Raw genomic sequence first — 19,067 nt, 5'->3', positions numbered from 1 at the left:
TGTAGAATGATCCAGAAAAGTTCTGTGTAAAAGTTCAAGAGAACTTGCTGAAATATTTAGGGATAGTGTAGTCACTGAGTAGTCTTTTATTTAGGACTAGTCTTATAGCCCGATAGTCTTAGATGGCAATCCACCTACTCATCTGAAGGGGATGTGTGGTTAAAATAGATTGCTCTAGATATATCATTGATTTATCTATTTTGTCTATATCTATGAGTCTGATATTCAAAGGATTTATGCTCCTAACTTTGGATTCCTATTACAAAGCTGTGGTAGCAATTCTTAGGGCTCCTTTTACAAAGGCACGTTAGGGCCTTAACGCGCGCTAACCGCTACCGTTTCCTCTTGAGCAGGCAGTAGTTTTTCAACTAGCACGCGCTAATCCGGTGCATGCGCTAAAAACGCTAGCACACCTTTGTAAAAGGAGCCCCTAGTGTGGCAAATTTGATGAAACCCATGGGAATTGAATGGGCTTTGTTGTATTTGCCGCATGGGAATTGCTACCACACCTTTGTGAAAGGAGTCCTTTGAGAGTTATGCTCCTAAATTGACCTTTTTGAAAATGTATCCAGGGTGAAGTGCCTAAATTTATATTCTAAATTTCATTAATCTCCTATGTAAACTTGGGAGATGGCAACGGGGCAGATTTAGGACAGGCCAAAAAACTTAGAATCTTAGCACTGATTTTCAACGCTAGTCTCATAAATCTAGGGAAATGAATGAAAGCCTAAATGTATAAGCACAACTTCTAAAATAAGTTGTGAATTCGTCAGGCCTGATAGGATCAGCCACGGATCACCCAGGAAAAACGGGATAGTGAATCTAGCCCTAAGTTATTCAAATAGATACCAGGTAAACGTTCACTTACAACAGTGTCTCTCAAACCTTTTTAGCTCCAGCATAATAAAAATGGAGCAAATTTTTTTGTGTCACATTATAATTGAAATTATAAAATTGCAAAACCAACAAAAAATTTAATTTGAGAGTTATTTATTTAAAGTTCTTTAAACTACGTATGGGTAATTGTAACAACGGTGAAACTAAAGTAGATAGGATAAAATTGCTATTCAAGGTGATGGATGTGCTTGTTTTTGAGTGCAAATTAACTAAAACGCGGCTCGATACTTGACATGCAAACACGCATTTCATCATCTACCAGTTGTTCTCTTTTTTTAAAATTTAATTTCTGTCTGAGCTAAAAATCCAAGTACGCAAAGATAAGAAGATTCAAATGATAGCAAAGCCTTGATTGCTTTGTTGCTCAAGGTAGAATAACTACTGCACAAAAAAATAAAATTACCTGCCATTAGTTTTCCTTTGACCAATCACGTCAAAGAATGATGCTTGTCTGGGCGCTCATAACCTTTGACAGACTCTTGCGTACACAATGTACATGTCATCAATTCTAATGTATACTTATGAAGGGAATTTTTAAAAATAAAGTAAAATTCTGGAATTTCTCATGGGGCACCTGGAATCTCTTTGGGCACACCACTACGCCATGACACACAGTTTAAGAGACACTGACTTACAGTATTCAGTAGCACTAGCTCAACCAAGTATGTAGCTGGATATGTAAGAACATAAGAATTGCCACTGCTGGGTCAGACCAGTGGTCCATCGTGCCCAGCAGTACGCTCACGCGGCAGCCCTTAGGTCAAAGACCAGTGCCCTGAGTCTAGACTTACCTGCATACGTTCTGGTTTAGCAGGAACTTGTCTAACTTTGTCTTGAATCCCTGGAGGGTGTTTTCCCCTATAACAGCTTCCGGAAGAGCGTTCCAGATTTCTACCACTCTCTGGGTGAAGAAGAACTTCCTTACATTTGTATGGAATATATCCCCTTTTAACTTTAGAGAGTGCCCTCTCGTTCTCTCTACCTTGGAGAGGGTGAACAACCTGTCTTTATCTACCAAGTCAATTCCCTTTATTATCTTGAATGTTTCGATCATATCTCCTCTCAGTCTCCTCTTTTCAAGGGAGAAGAGGCCCAGTTTCTCTAACCTTTCACTATATGGCAACTCCTCCAGCCCCTTAACCAGATATAGCCAGATCTTGTTTTACTAACTACTACTCCATCTATTTTTTTTTCTCTTCTTGCATTCTTATTGGCCTACTGCGTTGAATTATACAGAATATATAGGCTTAGATCAGCCCAGATTTTGACATATAGAATTAGATTAGTGTAGAATAATATTTGTAGATAGAGTTTTATATACATGGTATTTAATTTATACTGTTTGATTATTTTATATGTATATGATCTTGTTTGAATAGTGTTTTGTAATTAATTGTATGTTATCTATATATGTAATTAATAAATTAAAATGAATAATATATTTATAATAATAATAATATATATATACTTTGTGTTTAAGATACATTTACAAATAAAGTGTTTGTTTTACTAGTCAGCAAATTTTTTGCTAAGGAGTGGTAGCATGGATTGTGAAAAATTCACTGGCATTCATTGAAGGTATCTGGAAACATGGATCAGGGAATAAATTTGAAATAGAATTACTGTATAAAGGGGGACGTTATCAATGTAGGCTACTGTTAAATTGGGTTATTTTACAATAAATCAGGTTGGTTTAGCATAGGGTCCCATTTTATGCAAAGAGACCCTGTGGTAAAATAACCCAACTTATAATAAAATAACCTAATTTAAAAGTAGCCCAAAAAATAAATATAAATTCCATTTTCAGAAATGGTTCATGTCTCTATAGAAAGGACTTATATGTTTACCAAGAACTATTAAACAAGTCCAGTGGCCTGGGATTTTCAACAGCACTGTTCAGACAGTGCCAGTAAGAAATACTGTGACTGCCTCAATATTATCCACATAGTACTTGGGAGGAATTCTCGTCCAGAAAATATCTTAAAGGGTTAATTTAGGGCTCTTAAAGGTAGGAAGATAAACCCTGTGAAAATCAGCCTATTTGTTGACTTTCTTAAAACCAACAATGGCAGGCCATTTTGCAGTAACATAAAAAAAGGGATCATTTTAGAAGGTTTATTCAGGTTTTCTAAAAAGCCAACATGTGTAAATGTAGATTTTAGAAAACAGCTGTTTAAGTATGTAAAAGCTGCAAGATATCTAGTTTGGACAGTGCTGACTTGTGTGTGGTTTGGGCAGGAACATAAGAAGCACAATTTTAGGAAAAATGTAGAAACAGAAACTGAGACGTCCAAATTGGGACTAGTATTTTTTAAAAAAGGATGTGCCAATGTCTAGCCTTTTCTTTTCTTTTCTTTTTTTTTTATAATTCTTTATTGATTTTTAAACAAGAACAGTGTTATATAAATAAAAGAACAGTATATTATTGCATTCAGTCATAACACTAACAGAACTATCCTTCAATAATTACATTATTTTGCATATAGTAATAACATAAGAACCAAGTAAATAATATAAAATGAAACCAAGTTACCTAAAATATCATTATCAATAATTCCTCCCAACCACCCAACCCACCACCCTCCCTGGATGTGTAAAGATAAATAAACCAAGAAAAAAGTAAGACAAAATACAGTATTATATTTGTACAAATGTAGTCAATGGGCACAAAATTTTGTTGAATATTCCACTAAGTCCCCTACACTCCGCATTAATTCTTTCATATTTGTATATAGTACACACATTCACCCACCAGAAAGTATAATTTATTCTATCATGATTCTTCCAATTACTTGTAATCAATTGAATGGCTATACCTGTAAGAATTAAAAAGACGACTTTTATACTTATCTAAAGTGGGTTTTTAACATGTAAAATTGTTCCACAAATTATAGCCTCATATGTTAATGGAATATTTGAATCTAAAACTAGATTAATTTGTCCCCATATGGATTTCCAAAATATTAATATAAATGGTAGCCTTTTCTAAAATTCATTCAGGAATGGATGTTCAGGCACTGGCTACATGTGGCAGGAACATCCATTTTGGGCCTTAAAAATAAATCAGTGCTGAAAAGAATGGTGCTTAGTGCGATTCTATAAAACATCTCCGAAGTTATTTATTTATTTTTAAAAGTTATAAACCACTTAAATCTAAGTGGTGTACATATATCATACGTAGACAAATCTTGACCCCCCTAGACCTGCCCCCAGGCCCGCCCAGTCCCACCCATCCCCGCCCCAAGCCTGCCCTAGACCCGCCTCCAAACCCGCCCCCGGCTGCCTGCTCTCGTCGGGCAGGACATCTGCGCATGCAAGGCAAGGATGGGTTTCCTAGTTTTTCAAAAAAGGCCTCAAAAACTATACCAAAATATCAATAAATACCAATTTATGTAGAAATACGACTATTAAAGAATTGGTATTATAAATGATGTTGTCTTCAGTAATGTCCCTGGGAATGATACCAAAAATGAAGAAAAAAATATATATGTAAACCTTAAAAGAACTATTAATGAAAAAATGCAATCAATCAAACAAATCAAAAGAAACAATCAGTACGGGCCCTGTGCCCTCGTTTCAACCTCATGTCACTGTATAAGCATTGCCCGGGGCCATTGGTTGAAACGAGGGCACAGGGCCCGTACTGATTGTTTCTTTTGATTTGTTTGATTGATTGCATTTTTTCATTAATAGTTCTTTTAAGGTTTACATATATATTTTTTTCTTCATTTTTGGTATCATTCCCAGGGACATTACTGAAGACAACATCATTTCCTAGTTTTTCAACATTTATAAATTCAAGTTATGAGATAAAGTGGCACATTTTGGATCATTTTAGATGTTACTTTGTGTGAACTGTTTTTGGTTTTCACTGTTTGTAGGAACCGGGTGGTTCTATAATGTGCAATGATTGTTAAAGCTGCAGCCCGTTTGTATTGTTGCATACCGTGGATTGTTTAATTTGAACAGATAAGCTATTCTGAGCCCATCCCATTATATATTTATTTGTATTTAATTGTAGGTCTGGTCATAGTATTTGCAAACTTATTTTTGATCACAAACAATGAAATACGCATGTAGATCAATGCTGACACAATTATGCACCATCAAAAGGGGCCTGGCTGGACCGAAGAATGAAGATGCGGTGGTCAGGATGCATGTGTGATGTATTCTATAAGTGTCAGATTGAAGTACATTATATAAAGTGGGCACCCTCATCTGCATCTGTCATATATACTAAAGATGTCTCTTTTGCCCTTGACCATTGCTTATTGTTTGGTGCTGTTGCTTGGCCTATCAGAGTGCAAACAGTCCTCATTCATCTTCAAGCAAGTTTCTCATCTGCTCTCATTTACCCTCCTTCAGATGACCTGTCTGTTCTCGTCTAGCTCTCTCTCCTTAATGCTCTCATCTGCAAACATCTTGCTGCCCTCTAAGCACTCCTCTCAACAGTACCTTGTCTAGGGTTGCCAGATTTTTAAAGTACATTCATATGATATTTCTGAGCTGAAGAGCATGCTTCATCAAAATACCTGAGGACATTCTTTTAAAGGAGTTGCAAAATACACCCCTACCATATGACACAATGGCACATTTCACCTGTAATATAAAACTTTCAAGTGTACCAAAAATGCCCAGCATATAGATTGAACTCTATTACATAGGTGAAGGGAAAAAAATGCAGCACAAGGAGAAAGCCCCAAGTGCATACTCAGAAGTGAGCTTAGGGATACAAAACGTCCAGGAAATCCCAGACATGTTCTCTTTTTAGAGGCCTGTCCGGATGCCCGGAGGGATTTCCAAAACCTGGCAGTTTGTCCGGGTTTTGGAAGTCCCTGTACTCTGGGCCACGTCTGCAGACTCTCTGCACATGATGATGTCATAAGTGTGTGTGCGTGCGTGCACGTAATGTCATTGCATTGATATCCACACATGCGCAGAGGCCCTCCAGACCTTGGGGAAGGAGATAGGAGGTTTGGCTGGAGGGGGGAGGCTGGGAGTGGAATGGGGCAGGGTTGGAGGCAGAACGGGGCGAGGCTGGGACAGAATGAGGCAGGACCAGGTGTCCTCTGTTTTTAAGGAGGAAATTTGGCAACCCTACTCTAGCTCGACTTCGTACCCTCAATCAGCATAAAAAACCTTCACATACTGTTCACCTTATCAAAAATGTGTTCAATCTTGGAACAATGCACACATTTTTCTGAAATAATCATAATGCATCGAAGTGCTTATCTGAAAAAAACAGAATCCCCCAACGGTGGCCATCTTTTCCTGGCTTGCTTGCTTCAGGGCTCAAGATCCAACCAGGTGCAAACAGCGCTCTTACTTAACATTTCACCTTTCTATATTTTGCAAACTCAGGGTGTGATATCTTATGTTAGAGGTTCAGCAATGCATATAAGACTGTTGGGATGGGGTAGGCGTTTCTTTTGGAAGACTCTGGGAAGATTGTGTGTGGCTCTGTTGAAGGCTGAACTTGTCAAGGAGTGTAGGTATATGTGGAATATTTGAATGTGGGGCATGCGGGTTGTGGGAGAATGCTGGATATGTGGGTAGGAAGGAATAGACAGATTAATTATAGGGCATCTTCTTCAGCCAGTAATTAACATTTAACAATACAATGGGGTTGATTTTTCAAAGAATTTAAATGGCCAGAAGATGCTCCTGGCTGTTTAAATCACTTTTTAACTCTTTACATTTCAAGTTTTATTCAGATTTGATATGCCACCCTTCGTGGGCACATCTAGGCAGCTTAGAATACTTCTTTTTTTAAAAACTCTTTATTAATTTTCAAAACTACAATAGTGCAATACAACTTATGCAACACATAGTAATACAATAAAAGCACATTCATCTTACTCATATTCATAATCATCCATTTTCCCCCACCCACCCATTCACCCAAACAATAATCATTCAGTATAACACAAACATATATTATCATAAATATCCTACCTATTCTGAATAATGATATCTTCTCACCCATCACAATTATAAATATTCAAAAAACAATTTATGACATAAAGAATCCCCCTCCCACCCTGCCCTGGCTATGTATCAAAATAAAGAACAAACTGACTCACAGTCAACAAACAATTACAATGAGGTAACATAAGATGCCAATGGGCCCCATATTAATTTAAATATATTACCATGTCCTAAATTTTCAGCATTTATTCTTTCAAATCTATAACTAGAGCAAAGACTTGCCCACCAGAACAAAAAATTTAAATGATCATAGTTCTTCCAATTTCGAGTGATCATCTGGATGGCTATCCCAGACATTATAAGGAAAAGATGACCTTTATATTTATCTATAAGGGGTTTAACATGTAAAATTGTACCACAAATGACTACCTCATGCGTTAGAGGAATTGATGATTCTAAAATGTTATTAATTCTACCCCATATTGACTTCCAAAAATTAAGTATCAAAGGACAATAGAACAACAGATGATCCAGTGTCCCAATGTCTAAATGACAGTGCCAGCATCTATTAGATTTATAATTATCTAATTTATGCAACTTATCTGGGGTCCAAAAAGATGTATATAACAGAAAAAAACCATGTTTGTCTCATAGATGCTGACGCTGTACATTTCATCCTCCAAGTCCAAATTTGTGGCCATCGAGATGCAGAAATATACTGCTTTATCTCAATGCTCCAAATGTCTCGAAGACATTTTTTGGTTTTTTTTATTCAAGAGCTCAGATATTAATTTATACTAGTTGGCAGCCTGATGTCCTAACGTATCTGTCTGGAAGGAAAGGATCTGCAGACTAGAAATTTTAAAGATTTTGCCAATCAGGGAACCCTTTCTGAATGGCCCGCTTCAACTGCAACCATTTATAGTTTGGAGAGTTTGCTATATCATATTTTTGTTGCAATCGTGAAAACTCAAGCATACCCCATTTATACCCCATTTTTGTCCAAAAATTTGGCTGAGTCAAAAATACCTAGAAAAAGACCTTTTGGATGTGAGCGGGGTCAACAAAGTGATGGACTGGACACCCAAACATTGCACCAGAGTAGTGGGGTACCTTACAGGGCACTGCTGTGAATTTCACAAAAAGGGTGCCACATATACATCTTACCACAACCTTATAGGTCATGGTGAGTCCCCCAAAACACCTCCCAAAACCTACTAGACCCACCTGCCTACCACCCCAATAGCCCTTATGGCTGCAGGTGCCACTTATATGGCAGTACATAAGGGTTTGGGGGATGCACATGTTTCACCATGCATGCAGTGATTAGAGTGGCATATGGGCCTGAGTCCTTCTCTCCATGGTTAACTAGCCCAACCCCCAGGCCACTTAAGTCACCTCTCTGCAGCTCTACTAGGCTTTCCTATACCAGGCTGCCAGGTGCTGATGTTCTGGCGGCAGATATGTGATGTTTTTATTACAATTTTATGGCGGTGGGGGGTCAGTGATCACTGTGGGAGTGTGTAGAGGTCTGTACTTTGTCCCTGCAGTGGTTATCTGGTCACTTTGGATACCTTCTTATGACTTAGACCTGGTTTTAGATGGTCTAAGTCACAATAACCAAGTTCCATCTAGGTAGTGCTGTTAAACTTTCAGTTATACATGCAGCATGACTAAGTCTAGGACGGCCCATGTCCCGCCCAAATCCTGCCCTCACCACTCCTAAAATGCCCCTTTTAGCTCTGGGCATACTGCAGCACTGTGAAGGCCTAAGTCATTTTTAGATACTTCTAAAACCCGATTAAATTATCGGTACTTGGACGACTTGTCTCACTGATCGTCTACGTGCCGATTTAAGCCGGTTTTTAGATGTATTTCCGTTTCAATTATGAGCCCCATATTATAAATCGTCTAAAAAAAAAAGAATAAATTTTTTTTAAACCCTAAAATCTAATTTCAAATACAATCATTCAATTAAACCAATCAAATATTTTCTAAAAAGCCAGGTTTTTAAGCTATGACGGAATAGCATACAGTGTAATGCCTAATGTTCTTAATGGAAGTTAGATGAAGGTTCCAGAGCTCAATTCCTTTTTTCGATTAGTGTTTTCAATGTACAAAGAGCTTTAAATGGTTTAACCAATTTCATTTAATGTAGAAATGGAAGGCATTTTGAGGGAATGTAAATTGTTACAAAATCTTTAAGATAACTAGGACTGAGACTATAAAGAATCTTAAATACAACATTAAAATTTTGAATTCAATTCTGGCCCTTATTGGCAGCCAATGTAATCAAATAAAGTGTCACATGATCATATCTCTTACCACCTAAAACTAATTTAGTTGTAGCATTTTGTACTGCTTGTAATTGATGAATTTGTTTCTGTATAATATAAAACCCCATAAGTTATGCTATTAACAACAATGTATACTTTATGATGACTTGTACTTGGTGAACCTTGGGTGAATCTCTTCATAAAGGCAGTTAATAAATTAATTAAAAAATTCTAAGAGGAGGTGCTAAAAATTTCTCAGACAAACCAACCAACTCCCTAAATTCTGAGCATTATTGTGCCACTGTAGCTGAAAAGAGTGCTATCTTATTTTGTTAAGTGTTAATTTGTAGAAACAAAATTGTATGTTTTTGACATTCTTTCAGATCACTGATTGAACCATATCCACGTCATTCTCTTTGTGGTTGGGTTGAGAACTTTTCAGTACCCCCTTGTAATGTGGTAAGAAACAGAGATTGAATAATCCACTTAAACTGATACTCCTCAAGATAAGGCTCGTTTCCTCAACTGATACTCCTCAAGATAAGGCCAATCAGGCCTTAGATTAAGTGAGGATGGGCGGACCCGCTATGCCTAAGGCCTGATTGGTCCAGGCTTCTAGAGCCTGGGCCAATCAGGCCTTAGGCTTTGGCGGGATGGGCCGGGAAGGGGCGAGCCCGCCTTATTTCGACCAGGCGGGCCTACAGGCTGGACGGGCAAGAACCGTCTGGCCTGAAGAACAGGTTAGTTTGGAGGTTTGGGGGTTGTTAGCGCCGGGGGGGCGGGGGGGGGCGTCTTCGGGCAAGAGGGATTGGACACCCTCCTGCCAGCAATCGGTAGTGTCAGGGTGGGAGGGAGATCGGTAATGTCGGGGGGGGCGGTCGGTAGTGTCGGAGGGGGGGGCATCCGATCGGACAGGCCGCGGCCCGCTATACTTATAGCGGCAGAGAGATCCCTTGCCGCGATAAGTGTAGCGGGCCGTGTCTAATCTAACCCGATTCTCTAACCAGCGTCTGTAACATGTACGCCGGTTACAGAATCGGGGTTTTAGTGTAGGCCGATTCTGAATAGGACGCCTCTCCTGGGCGTCCTATACAGAATCAGGGCCTAGGTGTCTTGCGGGCCTCGCCTTCAATATAGGCGGCCTGCCTGGGGAGCATTTTTTTTTTTTTAAACGTGCATCCCGATTGGCTGATTAGACAGCTGTAAGATGCCTACAGCTGCCTAAAATCGGGACGCACTTTTGGAGAATCAGGGCCAAAGGGCCAAATTCTTTAAAGTGCATCTACAGTTAAGCATCATTTAGGCATCCAGCTAAACACAATTCTACAAAAGTTAGACGTCCTATATGGAATCACGCTCAGTGTCAGTTAGATGTCTACATTTTTAGATGACAGTGCTTATTCTGGGTTCCTGGGTTGTTGTTGTTTGTTGGTTTTTTTTTGGGAAGGTTGTGAAATATATTCTTTTGACTCTAATAACCTTTTTCATCTTAACTTTTAACCTTGCTATCTGTGGTTTCATCTTTCTTCCACCATTTTTACATACATGGAATATATCTGATCTGGGCTTCCAAGATGGTACTTTTAGACAACTTACATTCCTGATTTAAACTTTTAATCTTTGACATTCCTGCTTTTAGCTTTTTATAAACATTTTTCTTTTTTTATCATACTTGCCCTTTTGAGAGTTATTACTGACACTGTAGATTTCATTATTGCCTTCATTCCTTATATTAATTCAAATTTAATCATGTTATAATCACTAAGGCCAAATGGAGCCAACACAGTTGCCACTCTCAGCAAATCTCGCAATACAATAAGGTCAATATAAAAATTAGTGATCCTCTTGTTAGTTCCTGAATCAACTGTTCATGAAGCATTTGTTTACTACATCACGCAACTTTACCCGAGAGTGTAGATAGCATGGGGTGGGTTCTAGTAAAGCTTGAAGAGTAGTCCAGAAATTGGCAACTAAGATTCAATGTTAAAAAAATACAGGGTCATACACTTGAGCTGCAAAAGTCCAAGGGAGCAGTATAGTATAGGGGGTGAAGTACATCTGTACACCAAAGAAGACTTGGGGGTGATCTATCTAATAAAACGTAAGGTGTACAGAAAAGTAGATGGCCAAAGCCAGAATGATGCTTGGGTGCATAGGGAAAGGAATGTACTGTAGGGAAAAAAAAGAGGTGATAATACTCTCTCTCATTGTTCAGTACCTTTCTCTCCCAGATTTGGTAGTGAGCAGCACCAAACTCTTCTCATGGCTGCTGGAGCTCACTGTCTTGGCCATAGCTTCCATTGGTGGCCCCTCCAGTTCTCTCATGGATTTGCAGCTCACTTCTCTCCCCCCACCTGAGGTCGGTATCTGTCTCCCTCTTCTCAATCCCAACCCTGCCAGTCTACCTTAAAGGATGATGATATAGAGTAGTTTTGAACTGTGGTTTTTATTGAGAATCCATCTACGAGTCAGATGAGTCCTCCAACATGTAGCACAGAGTACCATTAGACATGCACTCTGCTGCCAGAATCAATAAAGCATCACCTTTTGAGGGACCTAGTGGAATAATAGCAACAGCAGGACAATTATTCATTTATCTTGTTGGCTCCTTGAAGTCACAAAAGCAGAAGAGCAAGTCAAGGAAATGCCAGGACTTGACTAACTGGGGTAGTATGATAAGTACTTGGAAGGGAGCCTTCTTCCTTGAATGTTGTACTGTGTGAGGGTTGTTGCTGAGGAGCCCAGAGCAACAAGAGGATTCAGCAAAGAAGCCTAGTTAGCTAGAAGGAGCCCACCAACCACTTAAGTTCTACCTGAGACTTGACGGGCCAAGGGAGGAGAGCATTGCAGAGAATATATGAAATTGCCCTCGGAAAGTTTATGCCACCTGGGACTTCCAAATGAGCCACTGCTTCAGCACAACCAACATGTATTAATAGAGTAGAAGTGTGAGAGATCTGAAGTGCCACTGTTTCTGAGCCTGTGTCTATAAGTCTATAACTTGAGATGTCTGCACCTGGCCAAAAGGGGGACACTAGTACTAGGCTACAAGTATTGGCCAACATGCTCGACTTTTTGTGCCCAGCACTGGGGTCTCTAGTAGACAAAATAATATCTGGTGTATTGACAAGCTGATTCACATCCAACCCAGCACCAAAAGGGGCATCACTGAGGAACAGCAGAGGCCTTATTGATGCAGAAGATGATGAGGAAGTATAGGGCGTACAGGGCCATAGAACACCAACAAAATTAATCTGTGCATTTTTTAAATGGGACCATGTCTGTAGTATAGGGGGAAGGCCTTAATTTCAGGTTACTTGTATCTTTAATTTTTAGCACCCAAATGACCAGAAGAGGGAGCAGTGGGGATGTGATACTATAGGTCACCAGGGAAATTTTAAAGGTAGCATAGGGGACACTCTTAGAGAGCTTTGCTGCCCTTTTAAGTGATGGCCCTGGGGGAGGCGTCATCAAGAAGGGTTAGCAGCATTTCCTAAGGTGTAGCTAACTTTCCTGTAGAAGCACAATAGAAGAAGTTTTTTTTTTTTTTTTTGCAAGCTATGCTACTGGTTGTCATGGTAATGAGCTGCGTTGCATATATTTGCATGTAATGCAGCTCATTACTGTATTTCATGTTGTGCCTGATTTATTTTTAACACTAAGCTATGAAATGACCAAATAACTCGTGGCGTGCACAGATAAGACAAGTTAATTGGGCAATAATTTGCATTATTGTCTTCCGCAGCAGACTGAACAACCTACTGAAGAGGGCTTTAAACCAAAATCTTTGGGAGTGGGTGAACAAAGCCTCCAAGTAATTAAAATCCCCAAGGCAAGTATAACATTCAACCAACAGTGGTCAGCATGTTATTAAACTCTAACTGTCAACAGCTAAGCTAGACCCAGACATTCAATGCCAGGCCATGTCCAGGCACCAGCGCTGAATACCTGGATCTGATGGATAACTGCTGGCCACCTGAACTTATGCTGGTCCTAGCTGATATTCAGCTAAGGTGGGTTCTGGTTGATATTTAACTGAGGCAAGCTTAAAATGCTTATGCAGGTTCTGGTTGAATTTTGGCTTGGATCCGCATAAATGGATCTGTGGATTTCTTCTACACTCTGTCAACAGTAAGGAAAGGGATTGGGACTTGTATACCACCTTTTTTGTAGTTTTACAACCATGCCCAAAGCGGTTTACATATAGGTACTTCAAGCATTTCCCCTATCTGTCTCAGTGGGCTCACAATCTATCTAGTGTACCTGAGGCAGTGGAGGATTAAGTGAATTGCCCAGGGTCACAAGGAGCAGCATGGGGTTTTTCCAGAACCCACCCCCGCCAACATCAGACAGCGTCCTGAAGTACCCCACTGACATCTATTCCCCTCCTGACCCTCCCACCACCATCAGCCTTCTCTCAACCCTACCATGCTGATGTCAGACAGCATTCCAACCCCCATCCTCACACACACACTGATATAAGACCCCTCCTGACACACCTGCTGATATCAGGCAACCTCCAGAACTCCCCCCCAGAGTTCTGCTGCTAATGTCAGGAGGCTGTCCGATGTCAGTTAGGGGCAGTTGGCAGGGGGTTAGGAGGGAGGGTTGATAATGGTGTAGAATTAGGAAAAGGGAAGGAACATGTTGAGGTGGAGGAGAGGGAGGAGAGGACTTTCATATTTTTGGCCACTACTCGGAAGCTGTCCAAGTGCTTGGCTGATAGTCAGTGCTAGCATAATGTCCACAGTTAGGACCACTACTTGTGTAGTTCTATTTGGTCACTTAGCAATGTGGCATTGCATTGAATATTTCAGACACTGACACAGAAGCTAGTTCTTCTCTGATTCTGCTCTCAGAATGTCTCTCTTCTGTCCACTTTTGAAATGGCTGGTTTGTGCCAATTTAGTGACACTGTTAACATAACATAACTTTATTCTTCTATACCACCATAACCAAAAAGATTTCTAGGTGGTTTACACTAAAGAAAGCTGGACATTCAGTGAAATACAGAAATGATATAGAAATACAAAGTGTTTCATAAAAGGATACAAAATACAAACAGGGCAGGAGAGGCAAGCCTTTGAGCATGTGCAGATGCTCAAGGCCCTGCTCCAATCCAGCCTGCGCATAACTTTTTCAGTGTCTACCATGGAAGCAAATGCTGATAAGTGAAGAGCTGATGATCAGATGATCGAGGGATGGGATAGGTGGAAAATACTGGCTGCTGTGGTGGTGGTGTCAGAGTCGGTGAGGGAGGAGGGGGTTCAGAAAGAAATGTTGGTTGCTGCAAGGGGGTTGGACCCAAAATCTTGGTTTATATTTGAGTATATATGATAACTTGATAATCACATATACAAGGACTGACACAGGTCTGCATATACATAGCTAGACTTGAGTGTCCACTTCTATCTTAGCTGAGAGTGTATTGCACCATTGAAAGTATGTAGGAAAAGACATCATCTATCAGACAGCTGGTTTGCTGATCTATTAGTTTTAAAACGAGATTTACATAAATTGGAAAGAATGTGGTGTAAATCATGGGAAGATAAGGACATTTGGTGACTAAAAGTTAAAGAGTATAAAAGAATGATCAAAGAAAAGCGTTGTAAACATTATTCCCAAACAATTAATTCTCATATGCTGAATAGCAAAGAACTTTTCAGAATAGTCAATTCTCTGTTTGATATTGATCTACATAAATGTTCTAACACAAATCTCCCACCCTCTGCTGCAAACCTAGCTGAATACTTTGCCACAAAAATTCATAATTTGAAATTGTCTCTTGTAGCTACAAGCATAGAACTATCAATCAATCAATCTGCTTTAGAAAAGGAAGTTTCAACTGCTGATATGATCTGGAATCATTTCGAAAATCCAGATTGGAACCAGTTTCTCAAGCTTTACTCTAAATATGCAAAATCCAATTGCCTATTAGACAACTGCCCACCAACTATCATGAAATCAGCTCCCTCCCCCTTCAAAGCTGAACTTTTCAACTGGGTTTCTCTATGTATGTCTATTGGCTACTTTCCGGTAGAACTCAGCCATATCCTTGTGACTCCTATTATTAAAAACTCCAAGGAGTCAGTCTCTTCGGCTACCAACTATAGACCCATTGCCAACATACCACTTTCCTTAAACTAATGGAAGGACTAGTTAACATTGATCTCATGAAATATTTAGAGAAGTTCAACATTCTACATAACTCTCAGTCTGGTTTTCGCACAAATTACAGTATGAAAACAGTCTTAGCTTCGCTGACTGATTACCTTTTCCATTTGTTTTCCCTGGGAAAAAGCGCACTGGTACTTCAGTTTGATTTGAGCAGTGCCTTTGACCTTGTTGACCATGACATTCTGCTTAGATGCCTCGATTCTATTGGCATTTCTGGACAGGTACTATACTGGTTTACAGGCTTTTTAAAAAGCCGCACTTACCAGTTTCACAGTGACGGGACCTTTTCCCAATTTTGTTGTAATCCCTGCGGAGTTCCACAGGGCTCCTCTGTCTCTCCTTCTCTATTCAACGTCTACATGGCATAATTGGGCCATATGTTATCTGATTTAAAATTGAAATCGTATATATACGTAGCTGACATTACAATTATCATTCCCATAACCTCACAAGAGACAGAACAACTCACCTCATCTGTTCTCACTAAAGTAGAACAATGGACTACACAATTTAAATTAAAACAGAACCCAGAAAAAAACCAAGATTTTCTTGGCAAGTCCTAATTACAAGTTAACGAATACCTGTTTGAAATTAAATGGGTTAGATTACCCAATTAATTCTACTATCAAAATCCTTGGAGTCATCCTGGACCGATGCCTGACTTTTGAAAACCATACTAATGCGCAGGTTAAAAAATGCTTTTGCACCCTATGTTAACTTCGTACCATCAAACACTATTTTGACTTCCTCTCCTTCCGACTGCTGGTTCAATCTCTAATCTTAAGCATCTTAGATTACTGCAATATTATATACCTGGGATCCTTTAAGAAAGCCATCAAACGATTGAGAGTCATTCAGAATGCTGCCGTCCATCTCATTTATGGTCTCAAAAAGTTGGATCATGTAAGCCCGTAATACAGAAAACTACACTGGCTGCCGATAGAAGCAAGGGTCATCTTCAAGTATGCCTGCCTCTGCTTCAAAACCATAACAGGTTCATCCCCAATCTACCTGTCGCACCATTTTGAATTTCCAGGCACCACTTGCACATGTAGTGCCTATCTGTTTGCTTTCCCATCCTTAAAGGGCTGTATCTACAAGAGATTCCTTGATAGATCACTATCATTCCAAGCAGGCAAATGGAATAAAAGTCTCACCACCTTCATTTCAAATGCACCCTCCTACCAAACCTTCAGGAAATCAATTAAAATATATCTCTTTGATAAATTTCTCTGACTCCTTTCCTGCCTTGTTGCATCTCTGAAATGCTTCCGGATAAACCTTGACTACTCTTGACTTGCTAATGTAATCTGAAAGTCTTTTTTTGTAACATAGCTGTCTGTATACAGTCTCTTCCTCTGTAAACCGCTCTGAACTGCTTGTGGTATTGCAGTATACAAAAATAAAGTTATCATTATTATTATTATTCATGCACATTTCTTATTTCACTTGCAACTTTCTTTAAATTAGTCCACTCATTTTCTAACTCATTACCCTATTTATATGTCTATGTGTTCCACCTTTGCTTACACCTTACGTTGTCTATTAAGATGGTTTATTATTTATTGTGTTGACACTATAAATAGCATGCTATGCCATACTGTTGTAATTGTTTATTGCCTAAGTTCAACTTATTCTTGCTGTACACCACCTTGGTTTAAAAAGACAGTAAATAAATCCTAATTTTTTTAAAAAAATTTTTTAATATGCCTCTCTCATTAGTTCAAGATAGGTACAATAGGTATTTTTCCTGTACCTGGAGGATTTAGGGCTCCTTTTACAAAGGTGCGTTAGGGCCTTAACGCATGGAATAGCGCGCACTAAAATGTCCCGCACACTAGCCACTACCGCTTCCTCTTCAGAAGGCGGTAGTTTTTCAGGTAGCGCGCACTATAGCTATAGTGCGCGCTAATCCGGTATGCGCACTAAAAATGCTAGCACACCTATGTAAAAGGAGCCCTTAGAATCTAACCCCCCACCTTCCTTTTTACAAAACCACAGAAGAGATTTTTAGCACTGGTCAGCACGCTGAATGCTCAACGCAGCTCCAACGCTCATAGGAACTCTGACTGTCAGAGTAGCACAGAGCATTCAGTGTTTAAAACCTCTTACACGGTTTTATAAAAAAAAGGATGTGTGTGTGTGTGTAAATTTGTACTTGCAGCAATGGAAAGTCAAGTGTCTTTCTCAACATCACAAGAAGTGGTGTTGATAGTTAAATTGTGCTTCCTGGTTCTCAGCCCACTGCTCTAACTATTAGGCTACGACTCCACTCCATTAGATCATATTACTATTCTGGTCCACAAAGCCATAAGAAGATAATTCTCTAACAGTGTGCCGATATTTAGGTGCCTGTTCTATAAAGCAGTGTCTCGCAAACTAGAGAATGACACGGTGACAAAATTCATCACCGTCCCCGCGGATAACCGCGGGAAACCATCTTCATGTCATTCTTTAGGGAGAGAGGGAAGAATCAGAGTATGAATGGCCACAACCATTGACCCAAAAGCTTTGCTTTGAAGAATGCTGGTGTAGAAGGACTGAGGTTGAAATAGACACTAAAAAATGACATGGGATTATTTCCCGCGGTTATCCGCAAACAATAAACTTGGTGCCGCAGCTGGGGGGCATCTGGAAGTGTGTGGAAGTCGACGGGATGATGTCACGCTCATGCGCCTATTTCTAAGCCAGTAAGGGTTATTGACAGAGGAGAGGTGCATGGAGAGGAGGAAAGACCCCGGCAAGGAGAAGAGGCAGAACACTTCAGGGCCCTGAAGAAATGAGTTTTTCATGAAACGCTGGCCAACATCGGCAGAACAGAAGTCGGGAGGACATCCTGCTATTAATTCAGTCTGCACAGAGACGGAGAGAAGGAAGTGGAGATACACGAAGAAGCAAGCTGCATACATCTAAAAGAGAAGACATGCTTGCTTTATTTCTTGATCTATTTCTTTGATATCCAGTCAGTTTATACTGCTTAAGTAATAGCCAGTGCCTAAGAAGAAAAAAAAACAAACCCACAAGCAGAGAGAGATTTTGTGGCCAATGATAGACGTTTGAGGGCCTCTGAGAATCTTTCGCTCCCCTTCATAGCTCCGGTGCAATGCTTATGTTGGCTTATGTTGGCTCCGGTGTTGGCTTATGGAATTACCCCATAAGGAGGCAATTCTAAAAAGTGGTACCTAAATAGAGGCAAGACAAAGGGATGCACTTAGGGCTCGATTCTCAAAAAAGCCGCTGAAAGTTAGGCCCAGTAAGTTTATGTTTATTTAAAACTTTATATACCGCTTATACAGCCAAAAAGGATCCAAGCGGTTTACAATATATAATTCAAAACAATTTTGAAAAGAACTCCATTCAAAATAGAAAATGAAAGAAAGGAAGAAAAAGGTTTGGTTTTTTTTGTTTTTCTTAAATACATAATACTCTATAACAATCAAATTATCAATAATAAAATTAACTAATTAATACAAATTAAAAAATACACACATCGAGCAGAATAGGGGCTGGGGAGTCCATCCCAAACAATTTTAAAACAAACTGAGGGGTATTGAGGCAGAAATAAAACTGGAAAAAAAAATCAATAAAAAATCCAAGATGGTCACTACCAGCGAATTTGCACAAAAAATGGCAAAAATAAACAAAACCTGAAAATAAAAAATAGCGATTTGGGGTCTAGGAAAGTGGGGGCCTTGAACCCTACCTCAAAAACTGTGCCTACATCACACCTGCTGGTGCCTTAATTGGTTTTAAGTGGCACAATAATTGATCACACCATTAAAAAGCAAT

The 19,067-nt window shown here is 39.6% G+C and overlaps 1 protein-coding gene across 9 annotated transcripts in view; it reads left to right on the top strand.

The window, feature by feature from the left end:
• MEIS2 (Meis homeobox 2) overlaps window positions 1–19,067 on the top strand; it is a 659,015-nt gene that overhangs the window by 420,269 nt on the left and 219,679 nt on the right. Inside the window, exon 10 of one of the 9 annotated variants that reach the window (XM_033951335.1) lies at window positions 4,919–4,979. The exons of the other annotated variants lie outside the window; for them this stretch is intronic. Coding sequence (XP_033807226.1) covers window positions 4,919–4,964 — 46 coding nt within the window. The 3' untranslated portion in view covers window positions 4,965–4,979. Of the gene's footprint in view, window positions 1–4,918; window positions 4,980–19,067 lie in introns of those variants that run through there. 9 annotated transcript variants of the gene reach the window in all.

This window comes from Geotrypetes seraphini, chromosome 7, assembly GCF_902459505.1.
Source record: "Geotrypetes seraphini chromosome 7, aGeoSer1.1, whole genome shotgun sequence".
Lineage (NCBI taxonomy): Eukaryota > Metazoa > Chordata > Amphibia > Gymnophiona > Dermophiidae > Geotrypetes > Geotrypetes seraphini.
Note: the sequence above shows the minus strand (reverse complement) of the source record. Positions and strands in the feature narration are given on the sequence as shown.